The sequence below is a fragment of the Protopterus annectens genome, chromosome 1.part1, assembly GCF_019279795.1.
Source record: "Protopterus annectens isolate FY-2018-M chromosome 1.part1, PAN1.0, whole genome shotgun sequence".
Taxonomy (NCBI): Eukaryota; Metazoa; Chordata; order Ceratodontiformes; family Protopteridae; genus Protopterus; species Protopterus annectens.
The window spans coordinates 1,816,600,214-1,816,616,575 of NC_056726.1; the positions used below are offsets into that span (position 1 = coordinate 1,816,600,214).

The 16,362-nt window shown below is 42.8% G+C and overlaps 1 protein-coding gene across 1 annotated transcript in view; it reads left to right on the top strand.

The window, feature by feature from the left end:
• CAP1 (cyclase associated actin cytoskeleton regulatory protein 1) overlaps nucleotides 1–16,362 on the top strand; it is a gene marked incomplete in the record, with an annotated part of 596,089 nt that overhangs the window by 263,947 nt on the left and 315,780 nt on the right. Inside the window, 1 exon segment of the mRNA XM_044084805.1 lies at nucleotides 14,413–14,584. Coding sequence (XP_043940740.1) covers nucleotides 14,413–14,584 — 172 coding nt within the window.

The following is a 16,362-nucleotide window of genomic DNA, read 5'->3' on the forward strand; positions in this document are numbered from 1 at the left end:
CCAGGCCTCTTTTGATCCGGCACCCAAGTCTCAGAAAGTTACTTAAGATGGCGGAGGACTTACTATGATTAGGGGTTCACATCCCCCTCCAGATAAAAGGCCAAGGCAGGAAGTGTATTATGACTCTTCTGATCAGGCTTCTGTTTCTTCAGTTTGTTTCTTCTGACCAGGAATATTCTTTCCCTCCTTATGAGGATTCTGATGCTGAGGAATCCATTCCTTCAGCCTCTCCCCCTGAGGATTTCTCTTTTGGAGAAACTTTGTATGAAATGAGGGAACATTTTCACTGGGAAGGACAGGAATACTCGAATCTAAGAAAAGACTAAGGGATTTTCTTCTTCCCCAACATAGAGCCCTGGCTATTCCTCCTATTTTGGATATTGTGGATGATGCTTTTTCAGAGGCTAACTTAACTCCTGACTCTTCCTCCAGCTCCTGTTAAGCCAGACAGATATTATAGGGTCCCTGATTCCCACCAGTTTTTATACAAGAATCCTACTGCTGACTGAAACCATTTCTCATGGTCCTAAGGGGGTTAAGGCCGCTTCTGCTAAAAACCTCATTCCCACTGAGAAGGATTCCAGATCTTTAGAAAGATGGGGCAAAAAAGTGTACACTTCTGCTACTTTATCTGTTAGGGCTTTAAACTGTCAGTTTCATATGTTGAAATACCAGCAATTTCTTCTGTGTTTTAAAACAAAAGCTAACTTCCATTTCCGCCTGTGCAGATGATGAGGAATTACATGACTTAATGCATGCCACTGAACAAGTTGGGAAGCATCGTTTACACTGTGGATTTGATGCCTTGGAGGCTTCTTGTAGGGCTGCTGCCTCTGGCACAGTCATTAGAAGGCATGCGTGGTTAAAGGAACAAAACTTGCCAGATCAAGTAAAAGCTAAATTATTGGATGCTCCTGTTCAGCATAATGTTTTGTTTGGATCTAAAGCTAAAGAGGTGATAAAAAAAGATGGAGGACAAGGCAAAATCCATGCAAACGGTTAAAGATTTCTTACTAGTACAGCCACCCAGATTTAGTAGGAATTGGCCTACAAAAAAACTGGTCCTTTCCCAATTCAGACAGGCCTCAGAGGGGTAGATACAGATGCTCCGAGGAAGGCCTCAAACGCAAACCTCTAATAGACCAAGACAGTGGACTGCTTCCACCCCTAGGGGAGGAGAGGACAGGTCGCAAGCTCATAGAAAACTTACTCAATGACTCCCTCTGTTGGGCTGCAGGAACTTTTTGCCTGGAAGCCCCACTCGGAGGAAAACTTTCTCTTTTTTACCTAAATTGGACTCGTAACACAAGCCAAGTGGGTTCTGGATGTGGTTTCAAGAGGTTACAAATTCCATTTTCATACCCTACCAAGACCAAGCGGATGGCCAGATCTTCCAAAACATCAATGGTTAGAGGCCTTAAACCAGGGGGATGCTCTCTTGGTTATGAAAGCCATAGAACTGGTTCCACTTTCAGAGATGGGACCAAGGTTTTTACTCAAGGCTCTTTCTAGTCCCCAGAAAGCAAAATTCATGGAGACCCATTCTGGATCTGTCAGTCTTGAACACCTTTCTCGGGATACCAAATGCTTACTCTACAGCAGCTACTTCCAATGCTGACCAAAAATGCATGGATGGTAACTTTGGATTTAAAGGAGGCATATTTACACATTACCATCAGGCAGGAATGCAGAAAATACCTCTGGTTCAAGGCCGGATCGAGGCACTCAATTCTCTGCACTGCCCTTTGGATTGTCTACTGCGCCCAGGGTCTTTACCAAATGCCTGGCTCCAGTAGTAGCTTATTGCAGACTCAAGGGAATTCAAATTTACCCTTATCTGGACAACTGTCTTATTCAGGCAGACAGCAAGGATGTCTTACTCCAGCATCTAGAATTTGTTCAGAATCTTCTCAAGTTCCTGGGATTCACTGTAAACATAAAGTCAAATTTGACACCCTCACAACAGATAACTTTTCTGGGTGCTTTTCTAAACACAACAACCCAGATGGCATTTCTGACATACGAAAAACAATTACAGCTGGCTTCAACTTTCAAAACCTTGGCAATATTAACTCAGCTATCTGCAAGGAAATTCCTGCAGGCTCTGGGTTACATGGCCTCCTGCATCCTTTTCGTACCATATGCAAGACTACATATGAGGAAAATTCAGTGGTACCTAAAAAGTGTATGGTCTCAGCATTGCCACAGTTTAGACATACAGATCACCGTCCTGCCTTGTCTTCAAAAGGAATTCCTTTGGTGGTCCAAGGCATGTACTCTAAACAAAGGAAAACCCTTCAGTCTGCCTCCAGCCACTCGGATACTAACCACGGACACCTCATTTTGCATGGGGAGCCCATTTTCAGGGCAACTGTCTGCAGGGCCTTTGGACAAAGCATCAGAAGCACCTGCATATCAATTTAAAGGAAATGTTAGCCGTTCAGAATGCTCTATTGGCCTTCAGGAATCTTCTTCAACCAGGACGACTACTGATACGGACAGACAACACCACAGTTATGTGGTACATAAACAAGCAAGGGGGATCTCATTCCTATCCCCTTTGCAGACTAGCCATGAATCTATGGAACACAGCTCTAGCTTGCAAACTGGACCTTCAAGCTCAGTTTCTACCAGGGAAGCAAAACTTCCTGGCAGACAGTCTGAGCAGAAACCTGTCGGACCCACACGAATGGATGCTGGACACCGAAATATTCAAGATGATTACAGCAGTCTGGGGATGTCCTCACATAGACCTCTTTGCATCCCACCTCAATCAACTACAGATTTTTTGCACCAGGACATTCCACGAACTAGCTTGGAAAGTGGATGCACTATCATTCAGTTGGAGAAACCTCTCTGGGTATGCCTTCCTGCCTCTACCTCTTCTTCCACGGGTGTTATTAAAGATCAAACAGGACAAGCCCAAGATGATTATCTTGCTAGCCCCAAATTGGCCTCGACAGTTTTGGTACCAACACTGAAAAACCTTTGTCTGGAGCCCCCTTGGGTTTTACCACAGACTCCGAACCTTCTGTCCCAACACCAGGGTCAGGTTCTGCACTCCCATGTCGAAACTCTCAGCCTGGCGGCCTGGTTAATCCAGGGTCTTATTCATTCTCTCCTATCCAAGCAGGTTATGGATGTCATTTTATAAGCCAGATGTCCTAGCACTACAAAATCTTGTGCAGGAAAATGGAAAAGATTTTGCTCCTGGATGCAGGCTCAGGATTCAGATCCTCTTGTTCCTAACATTCCTCTGATTTTACTTTAGCTGACAGACCTCTTACATAAGGGTCTCTCTTTCTCTTCCATAAAGATGCATGCCTCTGCTATTTCTGGTCATTATCATACAGACCCTCCTATCTTTTCCCACGAGCTCATGAGACAGTTTCTCAGAGGAGCTAAGAACTTAAGGCCCCCTAGATCTCCACCCATTCCTGCTTGGGATCTTAACTATGTTGCTGCCACATCTGACATCAAGTTTTTATTTTGGAAAACAGCCATCCTGTTAGCTCTGACCTCTGCCAGAAGAGTTTCAGAGTTGCAAGCTCTCATGGCTGTGGAACCTTGTATTATTTTTCATCAAGACAGGGTTGTCTTTAAGGACTAATCCTACTTTCATGCCTAAGGTGGTTTGCAAAGTGGCTTTAAATCAAACTATTCACTTGCCAACTTTTTTCCCCACTCCTCAAAATAAGGGGGAAAGGATCTTGCATTCCTTGGCTGTACACAGACAACTATGTTTTTACCTGGACAGGACCAAGGACATCAGGAAATCGGAGCAATTGTTTTTCTTATGCTTCAAGTTCCCAAGGTAAAGCAATTTCAAAACGGACCATTTCTAAATGGATTGCTCATGGAATCAGATTTTGCTATTCACACCATGGAAAGCAAATCCCAGGGAGTATAAGGACTCACTCTACCAGAGCTGCTGCCACTTCAGCTGCTTTCCTCGGGGGAGTTCCTACCAAAGACATTTTGGAAGCTGCAACTTGGAGTTCAGTGCATACTTTTTCTAAGCACTACAATCTACCTCTCTACTCTAAGTCTAGGGCAGGCTTTGCTTCTGCAGTCTTGCAGGGCCTTTTAGCCGCCCCCTCTACTTTGACCACCTCCCTTTTATTCTGCTTTGGGATTCAACCCTACAGTCATGACTGCAACAGTGAAACATGATGAACATAGTACAGTTGTGTACACTTGCCATAAATGTAGATGTTAGAGTGTCTTCACTGTTGCAGTCTGGGTTACCCTCCCTCCTGTCCCCTCTTGTTTTCTCTTTTGTGTGGTTCCCTTCGCCCTTCTTCTGAGGTGTATTTGCAAAGGGTATGGGATTTTACTAATTTTGGAACACCTGACATCTGGGGCAAGAAAAACTGGATAACATGGTGTCTGCTGTCAGCTTTGTACTCCTGGCGCTCTGACGTCAGGGAGCATGGCTGAGCAGCCGACGCCGGACCCAAACTTTGGGATTCTGGCCGAGGACTGCCTGCTGGCAGGGGAGAACCCTATAGTCATGACTGCAAAAGTGAAGACACTCTAACATCTACATTTATGGTAAGTGTAGGCAACTGTACTTTTTGGAACAGGGCACATGTGACTTTTTTATCTTTTGTTTTATAGTATTTTCCCACATATCCTTAGCTAGCATAACAGAATAATTTTTAATCCATACTCCAAAATGCTTCATTTTATCATGTCCCTATAAGTATGGGTATTGCTGAACCAGTTCATGTGTGGGCTTAGAGTTCACAGCTATAGTCTGTTTTATCTTCATTTTTATATCCCCCCCCCCCTCCAAAAAAAAAAAAAAAAACTTGGAACTTTCTCAGAATATTCCACAACACTGGTTATGGCCTTTTCTGGTTTTATCAGGTACATATCATCTGCAAATGATGCTTACTTTTCTTGATTACCATACCAGTTGTGTCCTTGAATTTGTGTCCCTTATTTTCTTTGCCAGTGGCTCTAAATACAACACAAATGAAGGGGAAAGAGGACACCCCACCCAGAGTCCTTTGTTCAGATGCAACTGTCACAGATGAATCCTCTCACTTTTGCCTCCAATCCCTCATATATCCTCTCAATTTCCCTTACTGCATCAGGGAATGCAAGTTCTTCCATTACTCTTGTTTGTTAAATGCCAGCTCGAGTGAATGTTTTCTCTCACAGATCCACTAAAACCAGCTGTATAGCCGTATTTTCTTACTTTCTGCTTCTGTCTGGATCATTGTCATTTTGTGAATGTTGGTCTCCCCTCCACAAAGCCACTTTGATCCATATCTATCTATTTTGGCAACACCTTTGCCATTCTTTTAGCCATTATTGACATAGGCACTTTATAATTGAAATGGGCCTATATGAAGCTTGTTCAAATGGACCTTTACCATCTTTAGGTATTACAGCCACCACATCATTTTTCCAGGATGTTGGTAATTCTCCTTTTGCAGTACTGTTACAACTTTTATCACTTTCCTCATAACTTCTAAACTTTCACCGGAATACCATCTATTTATGAAGTCTTCCCTGCAGGTTGGTTATACATCACTGTTTTTATCTCCTGTGCTCTTAAGTGCTGATTGAGCCTTGTCTTCCTCTAACCTTGATGTAGTTAAGTCTTTCACAACGATTTCCATTTGTGCCTTTTATTTCCACATTTTTCTACTTTATAGAAACTTTCATAAAATTTCCAAAATATCTCCAATACGTCTACAGGATCTGTGGTTATTTTCTTGTTAAAGGTTCTCTACATTTGGCAACTACCCTTTTTATTTTCTGTTGCTAAAGTCATTCTGCTAAAAAGTTTTGTGCTGTGGAGTTACTGTCAAATACAGTTGCTTAACAGCATCTTTCTAAACTCATGCATGTTATCCAGGTACTCACTTATTTTCTCTCCAACTCTGCAGCTGTATTTGCTCTCTGCAAATCTGCAGTTGCAGCTTTTCTGTGAGAGTCTTCTTACTCTGCAATATTAACCTTTGTCAGCCTCTCTCAATTTTTAAATCTTAACAATATCGCTTGTTTCTACTCTATTTTTAACTTCCATTTTATTCTACTCACTAACTGTAATGTCTGAAAAATATTCCATCTTCCGGAATAATTTCCACTAACCATTCGTTAAATTTATTTTTAACACGTGGGGAACTGCCATTGTCTCCATTTTTAATTCATTACCCTTAATTATTATTTGTGCATGATCTGAAATAGTTATTAGATGTGTCAAAGCTCTCAAATTCACATGTTTCTGTGAAATTTTCTGGGAAATGTATAAATTCTCTCAATTTTTTTTATTAATGAATTCGCATCTTCATACAAAATATTCAGAAATCTGCTCTTGTTTTCCTTTCTAGGGGGAACAGATACATCCTCACGGTCACAAATCAAATTATTGTCCCCCACCTATGTTGATTACCTGCTGAAAGTGGTTTATCCCAAAAAATGTAAGCTTCATAAGTGATCCTCCTCCCTTGCCTGTGCCCTTACTACCACAAATCTTCCACTCTACTGGTAGTGGAGCTCCTCTTGCAATTAGTACTCTTTTCCTTTGTCCCTGATACTCTGCTGAATATCCATCCTGAAATCCTTTATCAAATTCACACAATCTGTTCTTTCCGAATGCATCTCTGGTAGCGTTTCCATTGCACTCTGCAGTTCTTAATTCAGTACTCTCTTGTCTACCTGTGAAACCATTCACATTCCAAGGTAATATGGCTAGTGTTACCATTAAATAAAAGGTTATTCCCATGTATTGTGTATAACAGCTTTTTAGATGTCTTGTTTCTTGCTGTCGTGATGCATTCACCCACTGATGTTTGTTAGGTTGATCTTTTATACAGGTCTTTAGGGTCCTCCCCATTTGAACCTTTCATATTTTATAGGACTTTTTTTATTTTAATGAAACCCTCAAAAAAAAAAAAAAAAACACATTCCCATAACCTACTACCTTAATGCAAGCACACAACTATGTACATCTTCAAATAATGTTTAACCCTCCTAGTAAGAACAATAGTCTCAAGTAGACAGCTGCCCACACTGACATCATCTTAAGGTTATGTCTGCTAAGATGCATGTTCTACCTGTGCTCCTACTTGTACTAATTGCTGTTTCTTTTATGTTTGTTCCTCTGTCTGGTATTCCAAACAACTTGCGTGCCTTCAGAAAACCAACATTTGACCTCAAAGAAACTCGTGCTCTACTTATTGCCCTATAATCCGCTTAAAACGTAACAAATGTAACTTTCTGCTGCAGACTTCTGAAGTCATGAAAATGTTTATTGTAAAGGAAAATGTCTTACTTTCAGTGATCTTCGTGTTTCACTGTTGCAGTCATCACATTTTGGGTTATCCCTGCCAGGATAGCCCTTGGTCGGCCCGAATACCGGAGGCTTAGTATTTCTGTTTCGGTTGCTGTCACTTTAGGACTGACGTCAAGTCGTCAGTAGTATAAATTAAGGCAGGCGACACCATTACATCAATCTTGTCGTGGAGCCCGAAGCAGAAGTAGTTTGAGTGCCGATCGGCCACTACCCGAGTTTTCGTCTCCGAATTTAAGTTGAAGTCTTCTAAACCTAAGTACCCCATTGGGGATCCTTTTTTCTTGCAATAATCTGTCGGAAAAAGTTAATTGTCTTTACTGTGGAAAGTAAATACTACACAGAGACTCCCACTCTTACTGCATCACTTGTTTAGGCCCAAACCATGATGTCCCCCATGTTCACTTCTGTGCTTTGTTCAACGCCAGAACTATCTGTAGTCGGGCCCTTATTGTAGCCAGATATTTTCAGTCTAAAATGCTTAAAATGGCAGAAGACCTTATAATGCTGATCAGAGGAAGCCAAACTACCCCCTCAGAAAGGAAGAGATCTGTCCCCTGTAATTTTGTCTGAACAAGAGTCAGATGAATCTGATGCATCTGACTATGAAGACATGCAACCCCTCTCCACCTATAAGGATTCTGTTGCAGAGGACTCCATTCCTTCACCCTCAGCATTTCCAATGGGAGAATCAGGACTACTCTGTCTAAAAAGAAACTCTGGGAATTCTTAGATGCAACACAGACCCTTGGCCATCCCACCAGTCCTGGATGATATTTTCCTTGAATCCAGCTAGACTCATGACACCCTACCTCCTTCACCCAGAAAACCAGACAGATACTAGAGAGTCCCTGACTCGCACAAATATCCGTTTAAAAATCCAACAGCTGACCCTGAGGTCATTTCGCAAGGGCCAAAAGGGATTAAAGCCACCTCTAAGAATCCCACATCCTCAGAGGGATTCCTGAGCATTGGACAGCTTAAATGGCTTAGTGGTAAATAACTGGCTATGGTGTCAAGGGCCCCATGCACAAAGATAACTAAAAAAAAAGTCTATGCAAACAGTGTCCAGCCCGCATTGTCCCTACAAGAACTGGTCCGCCAGCCCAGCCTAGGCCCATTAAATCGGCCCCAGACAGCAGGAGGGAGCAGAGTAGATAGGCCAAGGCTTCTACTTCAGACTTTTTCTGGTGCCCAGGCACCTGGCACACCATACTTTATCAGTTTTAAACACCTTCCTGGTGATCCCAAAATTCAAAATGCTGTCCAACAAATGCTTGGCTAGCAACCCTAGATCTAAGAGGCCTACCTCCTCTCTCCTATTGGAGAATCATGCAGGAAATATTTCCGCTTCAGGGCATGATCTCAACACTTTCAGTTCTCGGCTTATCTACTGCTCCCAGAGTTTTTACAAAATGTCTGGCTCTGGCCATTGCCTTTTGCAGACAAATATCCAAATTTACCAATAATTGGATGACTGCCTTATTCAGGCAGACAGGAAATGTATCCTAGGGAGGTTGGTAATTAATGAAAAGAAATCCAAACAGATACCCACCCAAAGGATAATCTTCCTGGGAGCAAGTCTGGACACAGCATCCCAGATGGCATTCCTTACACCAGAGAGACAAATTTTCCTGACAACCTACTTCTCTCAACTAGCCACCAGGCCCCAGCTGTCTGCAAGGAAGATTCTGCAAGCTCTGGGGTTCATGGCATCTTGTTGCCTCAGAAAGGAATTTCTTGCATGCTCCCACAGCAAGGAACTGCCCTTCTCCCCACCCCCGCTGCCCAAACCCTCACCACAGTTTTCTCGCCAGGGTTCTCCCTGTTCAAAACAGAACACCACATCAACAGCCTAGCCTCCCAGCCTCTTCCATGCAACTACACCTGTTGGCACCAGAAACCTTTGGTAACTCAACAGAAGTACCTTCACCCTATTAAGTCAGAAATGGAGAACCCGCATCAGGAGCATCACTGCATGGCTTGGAAAGTGGATGCAAGGACCATTCTTATAACTCTCCATGGCATCATCCTCAGATTCCCAACCTCCTGACCCAGAGGGAGGGGGAATTCATGCATCCCAAAGCACTGGCAGCTTGGCTTATTCCCCAACCCCGAATAAATCTGCCACTGTAAGTAAACCGGTTCTGGATGCTATTCATGAGGCAAGACATCCTAGCACCAGAAAATCTTAAGCAGGTAGTTGAAAAGGTTCTGCACCTGGATCCAGGCTAAGGGAGCCAGTACAGCACAGTTCTTCATCCCTGTCATCCTGGATTACTTGGCTGACCTACTACTCTCCTCCTCTGCAAAAATTCATGCCTCTGCTATTTCTGCTCATTTTCCCGCTGAGCAGCCCCTTTTCCTCACACCCTTGGATCAAACAGTTATTCAGAGGGGCTAGCAACTTGACCACCAGAAGGGCACCAACGCCAGCTTTGGGATCTTAACTTTGTCTTGAAAAAGCTCACCCTGCCCCCTTTCAAACCAGCTTCTTCTGCAGAGCAAAAATTTCTCTCCTGGAAGACTGCTTTCCTTCTGGCCATCACCTCAGCCAGAAGAGTATCTGAGCTGCAAGCACTCATGGCTGTGGAACCCTTCATCTTCCATGCAGACAGGGTATCCCTCAGAACTACTCATCCTTCATGCCCAAGGTGGTGTCCAGTGTGGCTCTTAACCAGTCCATTCATCTGCCCACCTTCTTTCCTAATCCCCAGAACAAGGGGGAAAGGATTCTTCACTCTCTCTAGATGTGCACACAGCTCAGTTTCTACCGGGACAGGACTAAATCCTTCAGAAAGTCTGATCAATTGCTGGTTAGCTTTGCTACAGGGGCAGAAGTCGAAGCCACCTCCAAGCAAACTATTTCCAAATGGATATCCTACTGCATCCATTTCTGCTACAAACAGCATGAAAAGCCCCCCCCCCCCCAAGGTGGTCAGGAACACTCCACCAGAGTAGTCTCCACCTCTGCAGCTTTCCTAAGAGGAGTCCCCACCAGGGACATCGTTGAGGCTGCCACATGGACATCTGTTCACACTTTTACTAAGCATTGCCACCTGCCTTATCTCCAAATCCAGGGCAGGTTTTACCTCTGCAGTCTTGCAGGGCATCCTAGCCAGGCCCCTGCTTCCTTGACTGCCTCCACCCATTTCCTCAGCTTTGGGAATCTACCCAAATGTGGTGACTGCAACAGTGAAACACAAAGAACATAGTACAGTTGTGTACACTTGCCATAAATGTAGATGTTGGAGTGTATTCACTGTTGCAGTCCTAGTTTCCCTCCCTCCATCCCCTTTTACTCTTTTCTTACAAGGGACTTTTTGGTATTTATTTTCCACTGGTGGGGTTCTTCCACCAGAACCTGACCTCCTACATTGGGGGCTCCTGACCAGTTAGGGCAAGAAAAACTTTTGTAATGGCGCTGGCTGCCTTACTTTATACTACTGATGACCTGACATCAGTCCTCAAGTGACAGCAGCTGTCACAAATACTAAGCCTCTAGTATTCAGATAGGCCAAGGGCTACCCTGGCAGGGTTAACCCAAATGTGATGACTGCAACAGTGAGTACACTCTAACATCTACATGTATGATAAGTGTACACAACTGTGCTTTCTGCTACTTGTTTCCATTTAAAACGTGGATTAAGCCAAAGGTCTTGACCCAGACATTTTAGTATGTAAAAGTAAGAGAACATGTATTATCTGTGTACCTTCCCCCACCTCAACAATCCAGAAAAAGGTTGTTTACATTGGTAGTATCTCTCATACAGTAATGTCTGGAAATGTTTGTAATATGTAATTTATATCATGAAAAGTTTATAGAAATACTGTTAGTAACATGCAATTTATATCATGAAAAGTTTTACAGAAATACTGTTAAACATGTATTTTAATTTACCTTTTTCCTTACTATTTCTTTCCCCTTAGTGTTATTTCAAGCACTATAAAATGAAGTGGGGCAAAAAGCCTTTCAGTCCTCCAAGTTTAGCAGTCTACAAAAGTCCATTATTTTACATTTTTGTAAAGCCATATTTCACAAATGCAAGTGATGCTTTGTAATCCTACCAGAAGTATCTGAGACCATCCATGTGCAACTAACAGTGGGCAAGACTGCTTTTCAGTTTATAGCATCCTACAGACCACCCTCTCAGTCAGGAATCCCACTCTGCTTTCCTGAAAACATTGGAAGAACATGAAGATCTCTGAACACCATTATATTGGGCGACTTCAACTACCCAAACATGGACTGGGAGCACTACTCAAGCCCCAGCACCTTAGCCCAAAGGTTCCTGGAAATTATAAACTCAAATGCTATGGAACAACTAGTCACCACTCCCACAAGAGGGGACAACATACTAGACCTGATCATTACCAACATGGGGACTCTATGCTCCACACCAGAAGTATATCCCTCATTGGTAAGATCAGACCATAAATTTCACTGGATGTCCACATCCCGACCCCGCCCCCAGCACAGAAAACCACAGTGAAAAACTTCTCAAAAGCAAACTTCTCACTTCTCAAAACCGAAGTGGAATCCTTCAAGGCCCCAGGGCCAGTGGAAACTATGGCCCAAACTGCAGAATCCTATATAAACGCATTCTAGGGACATCTCCAGGAATGCATGGATCATGCTATCCCAAACAAAACCAAGACCCAATCATCCAAAGGCAGGCGTCCAGTCTGGTGGACCCTACCATAAATAAACTGTACAACAGAAGGAGGAAGCTACTACATGATAGAGCAAAATCCCTAATAGGGAATGCATCTCTGATCAGTACTAGCAAAAAATTACGATCCCTCATAAAATCCTCCCAAGGCCAGCTTCGAGAGAAAAATTGCACAGGACACCAAAGACAATCATAAGGCTTTTTTCAGTTGTTAGGAACCTGGGATGCAACTCCCAGACTTGTTCTGAGTTGATTCTAAATGACAAAAAATACACTGAACCCACAGATATCGCCAATATCCTGGCAGACAGGTTCAGTGCAAACGCCCCCCCCCCCAAAAGAACAAGTATCTATCCCGGCAGAGGGCTGTCTCCCAAACATCTCTGATGCTCAGGTGAAGGCTGCCCTCTCCAAAGCAAAAAACACTGCTTCCATGGGACCAAATGGCGTCCCAGGTTGCATCCTACATGAACTCCAAGAGGAACTAATCCCTCAAATAAAACAGCTATACAGTCTCAGCCTCACTACAGGATATGTGCCCACAGAATGGCGTACAGCAACAGTGGTCCCACTCCACAAAGGTGGAGCCTCTACGGACCCTGGAAACTATCGCCCCATAAGCCTGACTAGCTTAGTCTGCAAGGCTATGGAGAGGATCATCATGGAGCTCATAAACAAAGACATTGGGGACCTACAGACACTAGATCCTACCCAGTTCGGCTGTGTCAAGATCCTGCCTTTTGAACCTGGTTGACTTCTTCGAAACAGTCACCAAAGCCATAGATGAAGGGAAGATAGTCCACACAGCCTATCTGGACCTTGCAAAGGCATTTGACACAATACCCCACTCGGGCATCATAGATAAGCTATCCAGCTTAAATATAAACCCCTTTGTCACAAGATGGGTCGCAAACTGGCTCAGACAGAACCCAGAGTGACAGTTGCTGGAGCCATGTCAGACTCGAAACTGGTCACAAGTGGCGTCCCACAGGGTTCTGTCCTGGGACCACTCTTGTTCGGTATATACTTTTCCGAGGTACAGGCAAACGTGGGAGGACTGTGGCTCACCAAGTTCGCAGACGACAGCAAACTGGGCGCCATAATAGACTCTCCAGCTGACACAAACATCCTTCAAAAAGGTCTGACAGATAACTGGTGCCAGCACCATGGTTTAAAGCTAAATGCCAAAAAATGTATAGTCATACCCTTTGGCAAAAACAATGTGCCCACAAGTTACCACATAGGCGGAAACCCATTAAGTACAGAGAAAGTTATTAGGGACCCTGGGACCCAAGTTGATAGCAATCTCTCCTTTGAAAACCACATTGCCAAAGTGGTTAGAAAGACCTTCTACATAGCCCACCTCCTCATGAAGGGTTTCACATGTAGATCAAGAGAGGTAATCGTGCCCCTTTATTCATCCCTCATCAGGCCCATCATAGAATACAATGCCCCTTTTGGGATGTACTCACCGACACCTGCAGCAATTAGAAAGACCCCAAAAGTATCTCACCAAGAGGATCAAGGGTCTCAAACAGATGCCATATGCTGCTAGGTTAAAAAAAAACTCCAGCTCTACTCAGTTGCATACCGCCTACTTCGAGGCGATCTATGACTGACATACAAAGCTGTGTCAAATCCAGAATTAATGGACATGATCCACCTCAGTAAATCTAAATCCCTTAGCCACACGCTCGAGGGACTTGGAACCTCAGCACAGAAATAAGTAGAACTTGCTGGAGGGACAGGTTCATAATGCAGAGGCTCCCTTTGCTCTGGAATAGAATTCCAGTTCATGTGAGGCAGGGCACCTCACTGAACCTCCTAAAGAAGAATCTCGATAGGTGGATGGGGGATCGTAGGTTTGTCCCAGGGATTACTCCCGTGTCACTATTGGACAGAGGCACAGTAAACTAAACCTTAAAAAGGGCACAGTATACTCAAATCAAGGGGTGGCGTAAGCCATACAGAATCAGGCTAGGCTTATAATTGCCCCAGGGCAGATAGCCTAGTATGAACCTATTAACTAATTTCCTATGAAATACCACCTCTGGTTTCCCCTATAGTGGCCAGTGGCATAGTATGACTAACCCAGTTAAAGGATAAACTGTTTTCTGTAATGTAGTTTAATGGAACTAGTCCTCCTTTTTAGTATCCATTTTGCACTGTACTGCCAAGTAGCATTTTGTCCGACTCCTCATTGCCCTTTCTATTTATGAAGTACTTAGTAAGAATTTGAAAGCATTGTACAGTCTGAACTCATGTGAAGTTGCACTAAAGGAGAGTTTTTGCTCTTTTTAACATTAAATGGATGTCTGTGTCTACATGGTCTTGTTTGGCTGTTTTGAACATTTACTTGAATGGTCTAAAAATGTACTAAAATATAGTCGTACACATTTCATTATGTACACATTGTTTGACTGTTCACAGGGTCCAAAGGCTTCTGCTGCTGCCATACATTCTGCACCCAGTGGTGGCGGACCTCCACCTCCCCCTGGGCTACCTCCTCCACCAGCACCAGCAGACCATGCTGCAGAAGGTGATGTAGGTAGTCGCTCCCGACTCTTTGCTCAGCTGAATCAGGGAGAAGCTATTACCAAAGGTATGTGCACAATTCCACCTTACCTCCAGTTATCTTATTTTTTTTTTTTTGTCCTACATTTAAAATGGCTTTCTTATAATGTGGATTTATACTATGCTTTTATGCTATAGGGTAATGTTCTTAGGGCTTTTCCCAGTTAGGGTAATAAACTGAAGTGCTAAACAATATGGGGAACTGAGCCCTGATTGAGTAGGATGTCCTTTGTTTTGGAAATGAGAGAGGGCTTAATAGCCTCGCTCATCATGTAGCCATTTGCTTAGTTTGTTATGCACAAGAGTTTAACAAGTCTGAACCAGTCTGTACAGAATTCTCCAATTTTACAGCAACACTAAGCATGTTTTATTTATCAGAACACTTAGCAGCCATCTTCTTGCCTATACATTCTTAGTGTTGTAGATAAGGTTCCACTTATTGGAGTCCTGTTAAATTTTTAAAAAAATTAACTGCTTGCACTTTCATCATTTAGTAGGAGTGACATTAAGCTGGTGAAAGTCAGTATATGATGAGATTTAAATTTCTGATTCAGTCTGCTCTGATCCATTGAATTGTTTGATACTGAGAGTATTGCAGATTGATTTCCAAAAATGGACTAAACACATGGAAAAAAAGTACAGATAAACTGACATAACACACACTCTTGCTCCCAATTTCTTGGAGCAACACCCTTTTGGCTTCATTACTTCAGTAAGCTCTCTTGAGGGTTGCTGAACGTATATGTGAATGTATGTAGATATGTATGTGCATATATTTATGGATGTGTACATTTGTGTGTGTGTATATATATATATATATATATATATATATATATATATATATATGTGTGTGTATATATATATATATATATGTATATATATATATATATATGTGTGTGTGTATATATATATATATATATATATATATATATATATATATATATGTGTGTGTGTATATGTATATATGTATGTGTATATATATGTATATAATGTGTATGTATGTATAGAGATATAGAGAAAGATAATGTTCCATACACTAGAATTTTCACTAATTCGAAATAGTGCATGGAATGCTCACTGCAGCGAAAGTGCACTTATGAAGTTCAGTGCAATGAAAGGGTGTTGTAAGTGTGTACTGCACAGAAGTTCAGTACCTTAGGCTTAGGGCACGGGTCATAGTAAGGGGATAGCCCGTAGGGCACTATGAATCGTGCCCTAAACCTAAGGTCCATGACGACTGCAGCACAGTGAAGGACATGGCAATGTCCTCCACTGTAGTGCGATAGTCACGGACCTTGGGGATAGGGCAAGGGGTTAGCTGTACTAACTATCCCCTTACCCTTTCCCGTGCCCTAACCCTAAGGTCCATGACTATCGCACCATAGTGGAGGACATAGCTTGTTTGTCCTCCACTGTGCTGCGGTGTTTATGGTGAAGTGCACTTACGCAAAATTTCACTTTCGTTAAAGTGAACTTTCGCAGAAGTAAGGCTTCCCATAAAACGAACTTCCACAGCTAAGGAATAAAAAATCAACTTTGTTAGAATAAAAATAAAGTTGACAAATACTGGAACCGATAATTGAGCATGCTTTCGTTCTTTATTGTATAAGAACTTCATCAGAAAATGAATCCACAGAGTAGTGTAGGACATCTAGTTTGAAAATGCAATAAAAGTTAGAGATAACCAATGGGATCCGTGTCTTATAGATGACATCATAGTGACTAGAATAGGCAGTCATGAATAAACATAATGACAAGAATATGCAGTCAAGAATATGTAACAGTATGATGTTCTTCATCTCCCCC